This window comes from Psittacula echo, assembly GCF_963264785.1.
Source record: "Psittacula echo genome assembly, chromosome: 8".
NCBI lineage: Eukaryota > Metazoa > Chordata > Aves > Psittaciformes > Psittacidae > Psittacula > Psittacula echo.
The window spans coordinates 12,379,729-12,396,091 of NC_137744.1; the positions used below are offsets into that span (position 1 = coordinate 12,379,729).

Below are 16,363 nucleotides of genomic sequence, written 5' to 3' on the forward strand. Positions count from 1 at the left end.
TGAAAAAAAAATCTATCTAAAACTGCTGACAACTTTATATACAAGGAATAGTTAAGTCCTCATGCAACTGCAAAGCAAGCTGTGTTTTATGCAAAGATCTTGTGTACAGTAGGCATTTTATCTGAAAACCCTAAATTTCTTTTTCTGTAGTTAATTGACATTTCATACTTGTGGATGTTTTAGAGGCAATTCAGCTTTATAAGCTGTGTTTGCCTCTTGACTTTGTCACTTCTCCAGTAGCTGGCAGTACTTGTCTTTTCTGTAAGGAGCAAAAAATATTCAACATTATTGCTTACAGTTACTTTTGATTATAGTTATTATGGCCAGGTACCCAGTCTTTGATGGCAGGGCCAGATGCTAATAGTAGGGACTACTTGGAGTTCTTTTAAATATTTTTAGTGTGAGGTGTCCCTGCCCATGCCAGGGGGGTTGGAACTAGATGATCTTAAGGTCCTTTCCAACCCTAACTATTCTATGATTCCATATTCTTCTCTTTTGAAACCTCCAGACCATTAACTTGCTACATGTCCTGTCTGTGCAGTAGCTATAATTGAATCTTTGAGAGTGCTAAACTTTCTGTATGTAGCTAAAGGAAACTTTTCAGAACAGATATCAAAGCAGCTAAAAGAAGAAATTACTTTTGTTTCCTGCTCAATCACTATACATTTTAATCCTGCTTGCAAAGTCCTTGGGTTTATCAGTGTTTTGGAGAAGATATAAAGCAGCTCTGCAGCTATTGGGTAGTGGAGGCCCAGAAGGACCACATGAAAACTGTTACAGAATATCAAGCACCTTTCTTGCATGCTCATTATTTCAGAAGATATTCCTGGTTTAACTTCTTTGGCTGCCTTAATTGAGTACTTGCATATGAGTCAGTAGTTAGATGGGCAATGACATGAGTGGGAAGTGCTTAATAGCCCAGCTTTTTTATTAATTTTTTTTTTTTTTTTTTTTTTAGTTTCTTCAGTTTGTTGTCAATTATGGCTACTTTGTCTTAGTATTGTCCTTGTAACCTTTCTGAACAGAAGGGCAGATATAACAGTGTTCATCAGTCTGTATAACAACTGGAGAATAGATTATGATTTCAGAGGTTTTTATCTTGGCATTCTAATCTCAGTTAACATATATACACACACAGAATGTTAATCATCTCAGTGGCCTGTTGCTCTATGGTTCAGTTTCAGAATCATGTCCTCCAGCTCACTGACAGGAAGTGCAACTGACTCCAAGCAAAGTTTATTAAGGAAACTTTTTGTAAAAGATATGGAATTGAGGCATCAATATCAAATTGGTGGGGGGGGAGGGTGTCTGCAAAAGAATAAAGCAGACTTGGCTGGGGCAGCTCTTAATGTAGTGAGATTCTGAGAGGAAGGAGAAAAACTAATACCAGGATCACAGCCCCAGACTTCAGGGAGGTAGACTGGCCTATTCAGGGATCTGCTTGGAAGAATCATATGACATGCATTCCTGGAAAGAAAACAGGCCCAGGAGAGCTAGCTGATATTTAAAGAAACACCACCTCCCAGGTTCAAGAATAGTCCATCTTGATATGCAGGCAGTCATACAAAAGTAACAGAAGGCCTGCATGGAAGAACAAGGAGCTTGTGGCAAAATTCATATATAAAAAGGAAGCATACAAGGAGTGGAAGTAAGGACAGGTGACCTGGGAGAAGCATAAAGACAAAGTCTGAAATTGCAGGGATGAGTTTGGGAAAGTCGAAGTCCATCTAGAGTTGAATATGGCAAGGGATGTGAAGGGCAACAGGAAGGGCTGCTGCAGGTATATTGGCAGCAAAAGAGAGATTAGAGAAAACGTGGGCCTGCTGCTGAAGGGAGTAGGGAACTTGGTCACAAAGAATGTCATTCAGTACCTTGTCCTTCTTTTTTTTTTAAGTTGTTAAAATTCATCCTACAGAATAGCAGGCCCCTTAAACCAATGGGAGGGTCTGGACTAATGAAGACATACTTCCTAAAGGAGGATTGAGTTAGGGAACATCTAGATTAAAAACCCAAGAAGGGATATATATATACCAGCAGGGCCTGATGAGATGCAGCCCTGAGTGCCACAGGATCTTGTCGAAGTCCTGGCTGGACTATGTGACCTTGAGAGGTCCCTTCCAATATTGAAAATCCCATAAATAGCTAGGGGAGAAAAAAAAGTGGTTGCCACTTTTTGCTGTTAGCTAGGCAGCATCTCAAACTGAGAAGAGTACTCTCTGAATATGTGTAACTGAATAATTGTTGTTTGTGTTTATTTCCTTTGGTGGTTGTGTGTGATAACAATTTTATGTGCTGGCTGTTCTATGGCAGAGTTAAAGCACTTTGCTCTCTATGATTTTATGCTTCCTCACTTCCGTAGTATTACTCATTATATTATTCATTATAATTAGTAGAATTTAATAGCAGTGTAGCCTCTAGCCCTTTTATTGAACAGCAGTACTACATCTTAATTGTTTAATAACTTTGATATTTGTTGCGTGCAACAATCTAAGAAGCTTGTGTTGGAATCTACAAAGTTTAAATTATGCCATGGATGGAATACTATAAATGGATATTACTGTCTTCAAAAATAAAGGTGTGTTCATTTCTCTGGTTAAAGAATGTTTAACTTAAGGCTAAAGATTTCATAAATCTAATACTGAAGTCTAGTTAGTTGTATCTCCTGAAATCTGAGTGATTTTTCTTGATATATCTATTTTAAACAACCCTAAACTTGCCAACTTTGCCAGTTATATTGGTAGCAAAACATTTGAACATTTGAAAGTTGTGGGGTTTTGTGGTGGCTTTGTTTTTTTGGTTGTTGTTTTTTTTTTTTTTTTTTTTTTTTTGGGGGGTAAACTGATTGTTCTCAAAGCCAAGCTAGTGATGTATTAAGTAGATCATTGCAACATAAAAGTGCTCTGTGAGAATTGCATGTCTGCGCATTTAGATGATTAGTGGTTACACATGACTTGCTATGCTTGTGTTTGTGTAGGAAGTGGACCAGCTGCGTTTGGAAAGATTGCAAATTGATGAGCAGCTTCGACAGATTGGAGCTACTTCTAGGCCACTACCAAATCGTACAGATAAGGAAAAAGGGTACATGACTGATGATGGTGCAGGACTTGGACGTGGTAGTCGACCTTACAGAAACAGGGGGCATAGCAGACGTGGTCCAGGTTATGCTTCAGGTAGGTAACTGGAAGTACACTGACAGTTTTAAAAGAAGCTTATTGGACTTTTGATTTCTTGAAAAAAGACTGAATTTGGAAACAGAGCTGTTAAAAAAAGTTCAGTTAATATTAAAGAGTAGAATGATTTGGGTTGGAAAGAACCTTCAAAGCTCACCCTGGTCAGAGTAAACGTTACTTAACAATATCTAAAAACAGCGTTGTTCCCAGGCTGAAAGTCATAAACACAGCCCTGCACCAGCTACGAAGAAGGAGAAAAATGACTGCTACTGCTGAACCCAGGACAAGTTCCAAATGCCTGCCATGGGCAGGGACACCTTCCACTAGACCAGGTTGCTCCAAGTCCTGTCCAGCCTGGCCTTGAACGCTGCTGGGGATGGGGCAGCCACAGCTTTTCCAGGAAACTCGTGCCAGGGCCACACCACCCTCACAGTAAAAACCTTCTTCCTAATACCTAATCTAAATCTACACTGTCAGTTTAAAGCCATTCTCCCTTTTCAAAAGTCTCTCTCCAGTTTTCCTGTAGGCCTCCTTTAGGTACTCCCTGGAGCTGCCTTCCCTCCAGACTGAACAAGCACAGCTCTCTCTCAGCCTGTCTCCATAGCAGGGGTGCTCCTCTGATCATCTTTGTGGCCTCTGGAATTGTTCAAGCAGATCCATGCCCTTCTTATGTTGGAGGCACCACAGCTGCACACAGTACTACAGGTGGGATCTAATGAGAGCAGAGTAGAGGAATAGCATTACTTCCTTCATTTCTTTTGATGCAGCCCAGCATACAGTTGGCTTTCTGAGCTGCAGGCACATACTGCCAGCTCATAGTGAGCTTCTCATCAAACAGCGCCCCCAAGTATTTTTCCTCGGGGCCGCTTTTAGTCCAGTCTGACAGATGGACCACATCAGCTATCTGTAGGTCAGGTTTCTCAAAGTCCCACAGTCTAAGTACATGAACCCCTGGTTGTGGCACCAGTCCTGTAACCATTCCATGATTCACCAGATTTGTGTGGCCTTTTCAAACCCCTACCCTTTGAGCAGGATTGGTGAGAAAATGCCTGTGCTTGAGTCCCTTACCACCATTCTTAGGGCTCTGTAACAATCCTTGATACTCCCCTGACTGCTCCTGGCAGTATTGCTGGTGCCCACGTGAAACAACAGAAGTGGATAATGGTCAGTGGACTGCACAAAGCTTGGTAGTTGACTTGAGTATTAATATTTGAAGATTACGTAGAGATTTATGCTACAGATAATATTCTGTAGTAAAATGTAGTGCTTATATGTAATCTATGCTTATTACCATGCAGTTCCTGTCTCTTACAGCATGCTCATGTCTTCTGCATTATGAACTCTTAAGACAAGGATTTTTATCTGTTTTGAACAATTCTTAATTATAAAGCTGCAGTTTTCAATTGAGCCTGTAAGAGGCTATCTTAATGTAAATGTTTGTAAGTGATACTGTTTAGCTCTATGTGCAGGAAAGCTATTTTTCTCGTATTAAAATTAACTTGTATGTTTTTACTAAAAGGACATAGACACTGAAATAGTGTTCCTCTTTAAAACCCTGTATAATTCATTAATGAATAGCTTTCAGGATTGTGCTTCTTCAGAGCAATCTATTACTGCTGTCCATAATGTAGGTCAGCGGGTGTTTGTCCTGACTGAAAGGTCTGAGGCATGAGCTTAATAAGACAGCTGCATAATAAAATTGCTGTCTTTGTGCTGAAGTCATTTTGCTATTTTTAGAAGATGAGAGCTCACCTGGGTAATAACGGGGGGGGGGGGGCGGGCATGAATTTGGGAAAAGACCCAGTTTTTATCAGTGAAGGTGATATATTAACTGGAAAAACTGTAATGGCCAGTTACTTTGGATTTGTTGCATTTCTAGCATTCTGACTTTGTTCTCTGCTTTTGTAGTGTGTTACAGTCTGTTTCATGATGGAATTTTTTTCTTTTGATAGAGGAATTGTTGTGAGGGCAGACAGGACAGGTTATATTCAAAACTAAGTTTTAGAAATATGACTAAGTCTAGGCTATTAGACTTATGCTTTACAAGACTTAATATATATCAGTAATATATTGATAGGCTGATAATGCCAAGTAACTATAAACATGTGGCAAAATTATTTAACCTTAAACAGATTTCTTTTACTTATATCTGTCTTGATTTTTTTTAAGTTAATGTATGTTGCGCAAATTTCTGTATTATCTGTGTTACAGAGGTTGAGAGGCAAAAAAATCTCAGAAACGTGTGTTAATGAAAAAAGTAGTTTTTTAAATATATACTTTTTTCCAATCTAGTATTTTCATGCTAAGCTACACTGGCATGTTTGGATTTTTTTATCCTCTTGATAGGAACTAATTCTGAAGCATCAAATGCTTCTGAAACAGAATCTGATCACAGAGATGAACTTAGCGATTGGTCAGCAGCCCCAGCAGAAGAAGAACGAGACAACTACCTTCGTAGAGGAGATGGACGGAGACGTGGAGGTGGTGCAAGAGGGCAAGGAGGGAGAGGGCGTGGAGGATTTAAAGGTAAATGTATACCTCATTTTGAAGAAGAGGTCACTGTTGGAATCCTTACACAAATACACTTCTGTTTTGTCGTTTGCTCTGTCCCAGTGGCTACTTTGATTTCTCACCACTTTGTCAATTTCTTAAATTGAGTATTTAGTTTCAAATGTGTTGAATGTTAGCAGAGGGAGATAACCCCTTCTTTTGACCTTCTGGTCACACTCTAACACAATCCTTAGTTGGCTGTCATTGTTGCCACAGCACGCTCTTATCTTACTCAAGTCATCCACCAGAACAGCTCCTTTTGTGTGGAGCTACTGCATCTAATCAGTTCACAGTGTGTGCTGTTGCCTGGGGTTATCCTGTTGAAGCTATGGGACTTGGGATTCATCTTTAAAGCTAAGAGGCTTCTGTCAACCCATTCCTTCAGCTTGTTGAGGTCCTTGTGATTAGTGGCCCTGACCTTCTGTGTATCAAACAACTTCCCACAGTTTGCTGTCGTATGCAGAATTGCTGAGGAGGCATTCCATACCAGTGTCTCTGCATAGAATTATGTAAAGCCACTCTTCCAAATACAAATTTGGATAGCATTCTTAATCTTGTACTTTCCTAATACGCATCTTGTCTCAAGTTCGTGGGCTGTGCCATCACACATAGAGGTCAAGAAACTAAGTTCTAGTTTGTCAGTGGACATATAAAACATTTTTCTAATTTCTTATTAGTTCATCTGTCCATATTCCCATCATCTTATGTTTGATTTTCATGCAACAGGATTGCATAAGGTTGTAATTTGTGTTCAGTGGAAAAGCACCATGCAAAAGTAAGATGTGAGAATAAGTAAGCTAAATACATACATTATATAATGTGAAAATTTATTACACTTATTTGCTCAAAGATTGTCTACAACTTTGCTTATTTCTTGAAATTTTTTTTCAGTAAGACCTTTTCTAAAAAAAAAAAAAGGTAATGTGGAATTGGGAGAGCAAAGAAGCTGTTAGAAAATATGTGAACATGTTAAACCTTACTGAAATTGACTGTGTTCTTTTCTGTGGTTAACAATTTTGACAGGTCAGTAGATAGTCTCTTTTACACTGTGGTGGTTTTAAACACTTGGATTTGTCTACTTTCATTACACCTGTGAACGTTTTTGTAATGATTCTTGGCCCGTAGTTTCAGAACTGTTAAGAATATTTAATGCTCCTTAGCATGAAAATTTTAAAGTAATTCCATATTATGCTTGCATAAATCTTAAGTAGAATAAGATATGCCCTTGTCAAGCAACTTAGTAAGTTAATTCTTCTTATAGGAAATGATGAACAGTCACGAACAGATAACCGTCAGCGTAACTCCAGAGATGCAAAAGGGAGAACAGCAGATGGATCTCTTGAGGTAATTCTTCTCTTATTGGATATCTGCATTGTTTAAAAATGCATGTGTCCTATGCTGACATTAGAGTCTTCAAAGACCTAGGTGACACAGTAGCCTTGTGTTTCTTTATTCCCTAATTCTCTGATCAGATCTACAAGAGTTCTGTGTCATTTTTGTAACTTACATGTAGGAATTTCAGTATATCAAGCTGTGTAAAGATGCAACTTTGGGATGTTAGCTTAGCTCTTTGGTTTAGAACTCAGATGGAGTCCTAAGGGTTTACTTGCCAGTTTGATTTCAGTCTTTATTCTTACTAGCTTTTTGGTTTTAGCTTTTATTTCTTTGTGTTTTGTGGTTTTTTGCCTATATACCTAAGGGAGGAGAATTCTTAATGCTTTATATGAAGTGGGATTGTGTTACAGCCAGAATCTGAAGAGTAAGAAAGATTAAACTTCAGAAATTACCTTTGCTACTAAATGAAACATTTGCAAGTGAAGGCTATACAATCTAGAAAGTAAGTTAAAAGCACTTTTAGAATCTGTGTAAGTTGTACATTGAAATATTTTATAGACTTAAATATTTTACGGCCTTTTATGAAGATACTTCTACGTATTTTTTCTTTTTTTTCAAAGTATGTTTTGTTGCATATGTTTATTCAGGCTGGTTTTTTATGTATATATTTAAAGCTTCTCCACATGCAAACTGTTCTTGCTTCGATGATAAAGTACAAACCTAACATTTTTTACTGCATAGGATGAGTTATGTTGGGAGGAAGAAATAATGAGTAGCTGTAAGCCGCTACCTTCTGCGTGGTGTTACCGGGAGTCATGGTTCCCAAGGGAGATAGAAATGACTTTTGGTTTGGTTTTAGAAAGCCTGTTTAAGAAAGGAGGGGATGAAAAAAATGGAACAAGTGACCAAATGCTTAATTTTCCAAGTGGGAGTGCTGAGCCTGAAGGTGTAGTACCTGAATATGCATCTGAAATGCAAAGAATTAATATGCCAAAAGAAAATTTTTATGGCCACACAACATTTATATTCAATCAGTAATGAACTTAAGTTTGCAGTAGACAGTGGGGAATTTTGGTTCTGAAAAGGAAATTAAGGCACTTTTCAGGAAGTCATGATTTTTTTTTTTTTCCTGTTGCTCTGAGATTTTGATAAGGTGATACTCTCTATGAAAATAAAAACTGGGTAAGTCAGTTTTCAACAACACCCAACAATAAGTTGTAAAGTTTTTATAAGGAATTAAGGCTTACTCCCATTTCAAGACATAAAAATTTTGCTTTCTAAATATTCTTTTGAGGTTTTTTTACAACCACTTAAAAAGGCTGCAGGAGTTTTTTGTGGTGGATTAAATTTCAGATTCATAAGGTGGCTGAGCAGAGATTGACTTTTTTTTTTTTTTGGTGTTAGTATTGTTTAATGGGAGCTTTTCTACAGTTTTGGTTTTGAGGTTTTTGGTGGGTGTGTTTGGGGGGTTTTTGATGTTTTTGTGTCTCCATAAAAAAAATGTATAGGACAAGTAGCAAGTTCATCTTCTGTCAATTCATCATCTTGCACAGATGCACTGGAAAAAAAATTTTAGCTCCCAAAGCAAAGTAGACAGGAAGTTTTTTGGGGTTTTTTTAGGTGAAGTATGTGGCAGTTTTGAGCAGAGAAGAATTGATGCACTCTCCGTTTCAGCCGCATACATTCAACACAGCCCAAAGAGTGCACTACTGTTTATGCCTTTTGACTAATGAATAGTGCTGCTTCCAGGCTGCTCAGGTAGCAAATGCAGAAGGGGTAGATGAAAGGAAGAGGGGGCTTTATGTAACTCTAACTTGTTCCAGATCAGAATTGACTGCAATAATGAAAGGAGTGTCCACACTAAAACATTACAGAATACCTCCAATGAAGGTAGTCGGCTGCGCACGGGTAAAGAACGTAATCAGAAGAAAGAGAAAACGGACAGCGCAGATGGTCAACAGCCGCTCGTGAATGGTGTCCCCTAAACTGCAGAATCCTGAAGTCATATTTCCTATACTGTTTCAGTAATTCCTATTCCATGTTAGAGAAACTTGTTAGGCCAAAGACAAATAGTAGGCAAGATGGCGCAGGGCATGAAATGAACATATGTTCTCTGTTAGCCTTTTTTAACATCAACAGTATACAGTTCTTTTCAGAATAAGAAGTTATTCAAATATTTGCATAAAAATATCTGAGTTTCTGAAAATCGCTTTCAAGTACATATTGCAGTTCAAACAATGAAAGATTCTTTTTTGTTTGTTTTAAAAATACTGAGCTGTGCATTGGTAAACTTTCTGTTCAGATGTACCGTTTTAACACATCGGGTCAAATTCACTGCTCAATTTCAATTTTCAGAATAAATAGTGTTTGCAGTAATCAAATTGGCTTCTGTTTTCAATCTGACTTACAAGTTCTTCATGAAATGCTATGTCGTTTTATGTCCTGTGTCAGTTCACATTCTGGTCCACCTTTTTCAATATTTTAGTGGACCCTGAAATATGTGTGATGTAACAGTTGTCATTTTCATTAGCAAAAAAGTTGTATGATCTGTGCCTTTTTTATATCTTGGCAGGTAGGAATATTATATTTGGATGCAGAAATCAGGGAAGATGAGTTGGTAACACTAAATGTAAAATATATGTAGCAATCCTTGTCAAACGTTAGTACTTTATAGACAAGTGCATGCTTTCCATGATTTTTCCTTACATAAACATTGAGTTAGGCAGTTATAAGAATAGGAAATTTATTTTGCACTGAAGATTTGGCAAATAGTGTTATTGAAAAAGGGTTGTAATTTTTTTCCTGTGTAGGCAGTACAGGAGCTTTTTTTTTTCTTTTTCCTTTTTTTTTTTAAATAAAAAATTTAAAAAAAAACCCTTTCCGTTGTGGAAAACTAAAAAAAAAAAAAAAAAAAAAAAAAGAAAACTCATTGTTACTGAGGGAACAAGTGTAATGTGTTCGCAAGCTAGTAATGTGTGCCTGCTATTTGGCCAGATGACCAGTTTAAAGCACTGATGTTTTTCACCCTCCCAGAATTTTTTTAATTGCTTATTTTAGTTCAGGGGCCATCTCAGGAGAGGTAGGAAGAAAATGACCACGTGTAATGCCCTGGAAAGTACAGATACAGTAGTTGGAGATACTGGAGGTAGAAAAAAAAATTCATCATATTTTGAGGTACAGGGTCTGAATTACCAGCCCATTCTAAGGTGTCATGGTATTTGATCCAAAGTACAGTTATACACCTGGGAAGTGGTGGGGGAAGCTATGCTTTCTTTTTTGGATCATACATTAACTTACTGAGCAAAACTGTATAAGGACCTTCATTTTAATTCATTTTTATTCAGATTGCTCCAGAAGGAGAGCCACTGTTTATGTACAGACTTGTACAAACTTGATCTGATGTATTTTGTGAGTTTTGTTTCTTTGCTTTTTTCATTCCTTTTTTTTTTCTTGCATACAGGTGAGCATACTAAAAATGGCAACGAACTGCACATGATTTAACAATTATAAAAATGTCTTAAAAAGTATTGCCAAACATTAATGTTGATTTCTAGTTATTTATTTTGGGAATGTATAGTATTTGAAAACAGAAATTGGTACCTTGCACACATCATCTGTAAGCTGTTTGGTTTAAAATACTGTAGATAATTAACCAAGGTAGATTGACCTTGTAATGTAACTGCTCTTGGGCAATATTCTCTGTACATATTAGCTACAACAGATCGGATTTTATGTTGACATTTGTTTGGTTATAGTGCAATATATTTTGTATGCAAGCAGTTTCAATAAAGTTTGATCTTCCTCTGCTAACTGATGTTGATGCAATCCTTATAAATGATTGCTTTTAAAAATCTCAACTTACAGAAAGTAGAGAAAAAGTATTTCTTTATTTACACTTTAATGGCAGCCATTGTTTATTTACACATTTCAGAAGGCTTTTAAAATATTACCAGTTTTCAAAACTATGGCACATAATGCTCAAGAAAACACAATCTCATGATGAAACGGTACAGTACCTGTTGAGTTGTCACACTACTTGCACTGTATTTCTCACATTCAGTGGTTGAGTTCACTAAGGTGCTAACTAGGTTAAAATGTGAAGTTACTAAACTAGTCTGTCTCATTAGCTGCATTCCATTTTCAAGTGCATTTTGGGGTTATGACCTTCAGTGTTTGTGTGCTTAACATGTATCCCTTTCAATTCATATTGCAGTGGTTTTAAATGTTATTAAATTTCAACAAATTTAACTGTGAATCTAAATGTACAATCTTATTTTGAAAAGTCATGTTGTTAACAAAACTTGAAAGTGCAACGAATATCTGATGCTTAAGTTCAGGTTCATCCTCTTGGTAACTTATAAAGTATGGTCTAATGAATTAAAATTATTTTTAAAATAAAGTACTTTCAAAAGAGTAAGAGGTATTTGTGGATGATGCTGGAGTCTAAATTCAGTAGGGTTAAGCTCAAAGCCTATAAATTAACGAATACTTACGAAAATAGGAAGTTTGTGTTTTCTTTCTATACTAAATGTGGTTTTGTTAATGAAGGTGGGAAGTTAAGATTTTTCAGAGTTGGTATAATACCTTAGCAAAGGGCAAAACAAATAATCTTTGTATACAGCTTCTTTGAAACATAGATAATAATCTCTTTGATTTTTGCTCAAGAAGCAACTAAATTTGGTTTCTTGAATACAGAAATTATTTAAATTACTTAGTTTTATATCAGCTTTTTCAGCCATTTGTGTCTGTAATACTACATACTGTACACCATGTTTGTTTTCAACAATCCAGAAACAAAATTAAGCACTGTATGACACTGAGCATGGACTATGTGTTATTTGTGGAAGGACTTCCTCCGAAAGGTAACTTGTTTTCCTGAACTACAGTATGTTTCCCTGCAGAACCTTCCAGTGTTGACATTAAAAGGCAATAGATTAATTAGGTTCCAGTGAGAGTTTCTCAGTCACTTCAGGAACCCTGCTGTACAATTGTGGTAAGTGGCATTTGGTATTAATCTGCAAGAGGAAAGGTGGATCTCAAATTTTGTTATCGTGTGTATTTTTAAAGATTTTGTGTGCTTCCAGAAACAGTAAGATTTCTCGTGGAATACCTGATGTGGGGAGATGCTGATGCTAGTTTTGGTGGTTACTTTAAAGAACAGTACTTTGGTTTTCATCCTAAGTGATGGTAGTCAGTGTCTTTTCCATCTGTATTCACATCTGTAATAGTCAGGGTGACTAGAACTCTTAATGCCTTGACAGTGTAAGTCAGCTTTATCTATGTTATGAGCAGTGGGGTTAGTTCTTCAGAGTTGTGTTCTGAATAGATTCCAGTTTGATCTGCAAAGTTCTCCTTGACAGAGTTTGACCAGGCTTAAGTGTAGTACTACAATACCCCTTTTAATTTTCAACAGCTTGAGTCTCCTGCAGCAGACTCTGGATCTTTGGCATGCATCAGGGAATGAATCTTCTTTACTACTTTTAACAATTTTTCAAAATGTATCCCATGTGTTAATCCTGCTTTCATGATTATGGAGGTCATCAATCTTGAGCAGTTTGTGATGGAGATAAATAATTTTTACTAATCCATAAATACAAATAGTTGCCACTTCATGTTGTTGAAAGTTTCTTTACAGTAGACTTCAAAGTAGTAATTTTTGTGTGCTTTGAGTGCTGTATGGAAGTGAATAATAAAAAAGATCAACAATTATAGAATGGGTTGGGTTGGAAGGGACCTTAAGGCTCATCCAGTTCCAACCCCCTGCCATGGGCAGGGACAGTTCCACTGCAGCAGGTTGGTCCAAGCCACGTCCAACCTGGCCTTGGATGCTGCCAGGGATGGGGCAGCCGCAGCTTTTCTGGGCAACCTATGCCACTGCCTCACCACCCTCACAGGGAAGAACTTACCCATAGGTGATTGGTTTGTGCTTCTGCTCTTGTTCAATAGAGCAAGACTTTTCTTAAATTTTTTTGCACAGAATATAAGAAACCAATTTCCAATAAAAGCAGTTAATTTAAAACAAAAAAAATCCTATTAATGTAGTCTGTCTAAAAGACCAAGAACTCAACTGCTGCAGAAAGAGTGTAACAGAATTGTTTAGGGAGATTTGGGTTATTTGATGTGCTTTCTTTTTTTAGCTAGTGGACTTAAGCTGAGCCTTAGGCATAGACTAGAGTTAAAAGAAGGAGAAAAGCCAGTCCAAAATGTAATAAAAAGAAAATCAATTGAGTGGTCAATGTAGGGGCCAATTTTCTTGGAGTCTTGGCAGTCTGAAATGTCCTGTATTTGTGTACCAGAAATATATCACACTATATGCAGTGTTCCATGAGAGGAAGCAATCTGGAAGATTTTAATTGCATGTGAAATCATATGCTTCTGAAAATGAAGAATATTTATTCTATATGAGGCTCATTTCTAATTATCTTCTTATTGGTGCTGTTGAGAGTGGCTGTGTCTAGTCTGCATATAGAATGAAATAAATTGAGGACAATGCATTGTTGCTTATATTGGTGAGCTAATGCTGCATGCAAATTGGGTTAAAACGAGTCACCCTTTAAACTCACTATTCAAACAAAGGAAAAAACAACCAACCACAACATTTACATGTGAATATATAGTGAATGCATAGCAAAAACATAGCTTTTTGTCAAGGTTTCTTAGCAGTTCAGATGGCTCTTATAGGGTACTTCTTTTCTGAAACAGAAGTTGTTCTAGGCAGTTCTAGGAGAACTGCTGATTTTTAGGGCATCTGAGTTTACTTTAGGTTTCTGTATTTGTAAAACCCCGTTCCTAGTCTGTGCAAACAGCCTCAAGAAAAGGAATGGAAATATTAAAGCTTTGTGTTAGGATGTGCCGATATTTAGAGAACCTATGGGGTGATCCTATTACCTAATTAATTCATGTTTAACAAATTATTGGGAAGCTAACTTAAGATCTCTTAACCAAATCTTGTTCTGAGGAGTGAGTGTATTTTGATGTCCTGAGGTATCTCCTGCCTGGCCTGCACAACTATGTGGTGGTTGCACACTGAAATGTGATTGGTAATAGCATAAACTTGGTTTTAATTTAGTGAATTAAAAGATTAAAGACTGAACTGTCTTGAGAAGGAGGAGGGGCTGATTTATTTCGAACTGTGTGTGCAGCTTTTTTCTGGTCTCACTGTTGATGCATTTATCACATCTGTACTGTTGATTCTGAGCTGCATCATAGTAACAGGGAGCTCATTGTGATGAGCTTTGATTCCATGTTGTGCAAAACAAGTCTGTGGTTGTATTCTGGATAGCTGTAGTCTTCCTGTTCCAACAGTAGCAGAGACGACAATGAAAATAGTATGTAATGGGGAAACCTGGAATTGTCTCTTTATCTCCCTTGTTTTATTTTTCCCATGAGGTGTTGTCCTGTATGGCGTTAGATGTTAATAGGTGTCTTGGCAAACATGATTTCTGTCCTCTTAAGAAATAATTTCACATTTACCTACCAAAGCAAAGTTGCTGTGTGGGACAGAATGTGTCTGTATCTTGCTTTGGAGAACAGGTACCTTCTAATGGCAGGAAAGCTTTCCTCATTTAGCAGGAGTGAGAGGACTCAGACCACTTAAAGACTAATACCTGTGTAAAATATCATCTTTTTCCTTCTATAGCACTTCAGAAAATGGGGTTGTTCTCCTTCACCAATACTAGCAAAATAATCTCTAGGTTTAAACTGTCTTAACTAAATACACGTGTTAATAATAAAAAGATCTTTTTAGAGGTAACAGCAGGAGCAGCAGGCAAAGTGAAATATAGCATCTGGCAAAGCAATCTTTAGGGGTTTGTTGGAGGTAAAAAACCAAAGACCCAGCTTAAACCTGCTGTTAAATTACTATGAATGTATTGGGGTTTTCTGAAAGTTTTTATCCGTAATATCATTTTGAACCACTTCTATCAACTGTTTTATCCAGAGAATCTCGTATGTTCTGATTTCTAATTATTTCAACAAGCTAAACTAGAATTCAGTTGTAAGCTTCTAACAATTTTTAGTTCTTCAATTTTGATTTTGTTCATAAAACCTGAATTAAAATTTTTAGCTGAAATTGATCTTTTTAGGGTGCCAGGTGTCTATCTCTCAGACATTTCAGAGAGAGGATTTTTTTGGCTACTCTCTCCTAACCAGATGTTTCCTTTAGGCTCTTACGAGTAATTTCTTTAAAATCACTTTTGGCAAAAAAAGATTTAACTAGGTTTGGCCTCCTTAGTGCAAAAGAAGGGAGTCCTGCTCTGTGCAGCGGTATGCTGGCATGATCTAATCCATGAGTAAGAAGTTAAGAGCAGTAATTTTTTTAATGCATAACCTCATTATTACTGTTGGTTTTATTGCAGTAATGCTGCTAATTTGCACCCATCTAGCGTGGAACTATATGGCACTGATACTGCTTTATAGCATCAATTCAAGTGAGTATTGCAAGGAGAAATGCATTTTCACCGAATCAGCAACTAATTTTAGTAGCAAGAAGTTTACAGTATTGTTCTTTTGGTAATGATTAGAAAATACTGAAAAATATTAGTTAATTACTCCAGATGGGATTGATCTGACACTTAAATACAACAAAGCAGGGTTTTCTTTTCCCCAACTACAGTGTCTGTTTCCCTTTTTGTGCATCTGTATGAGAAATACATGCTGCTTTTTTGATCCCTGGCAGTGTATCTTCCTTTTATTTTACCTTTGGTTATAGGTTTGTCTGGGTTTTCCCCCTTCTTTTTTTTTTTTTTTTTTTTTTTTTTTTTTATCTCTCACATACAGTTAAGGGTATTTCAAGGTTCTTTCAATCTGTTGGGTTTTGATGTATTTGCTTACTGCAGCAGGTGGCTTGAAAGAGTTAGCAAAGATTTTAGGCTGATAAGTTACGCTCACACCAGAGGCTAAATTCGGTCATCTGACGTGTGTAAAGGATCAGTCCACACATTAAGCTTGCATTTGATCCTTTATGCATTGAGAAACCAGACTTCAGAAACTACCTTTTCAGATCTTGGTGAAAGGATCTTGGTTGCAGCAAAGCAAAACCTTTTGATGGGGTGTGTATATGTGTGAGCTTTAATGTAGATATAAATGTGATTCATAAGTATGTGGTGCAGCTGATGCTGATTGGCAGTGTTCTATCAAACCTGTGTGTTGGGCTTGTATCCCTTTAAACTCAAGAGTCATGTGCAGGACCACTGTGGTAATATTTCCACATGATTCTTACCTAACTGATTGTGGGATGCCTCATCTTATGAACTTCCTGAGAAATCATTACAAAATCTTTAAAATTTTCTGTTCTTCTGTCTTGATTA

At 37.0% G+C, this 16,363-nt stretch overlaps 1 protein-coding gene across 6 annotated transcripts in view; it reads left to right on the top strand.

Annotated features, from left to right (window-relative positions):
* Window positions 1-11,342, top strand: part of FMR1 (fragile X messenger ribonucleoprotein 1) — a 34,153-nt gene extending 22,811 nt beyond the window's left edge. The window contains exons 12-16 of one of the 6 annotated variants that reach the window (XM_080624655.1): window positions 2,975-3,170; window positions 3,675-3,875; window positions 5,517-5,696; window positions 6,982-7,064; window positions 8,879-11,342. In XM_080624655.1, the coding sequence (XP_080480781.1) occupies window positions 2,975-3,170; window positions 3,675-3,875; window positions 5,517-5,696; window positions 6,982-7,064; window positions 8,879-9,040 (822 nt within the window). In that variant the 3' untranslated portion in view covers window positions 9,041-11,342. The remainder of the gene's footprint in view (window positions 1-2,974; window positions 3,171-3,674; window positions 3,876-5,516; window positions 5,697-6,981; window positions 7,065-8,878) is intronic. The other 5 variants (XM_080624656.1, XM_080624657.1, XM_080624658.1 and 2 more) reach the window with 5 other exon arrangements.
* The last annotated feature ends 5,021 nt before the right edge of the window (window positions 11,343-16,363 follow it).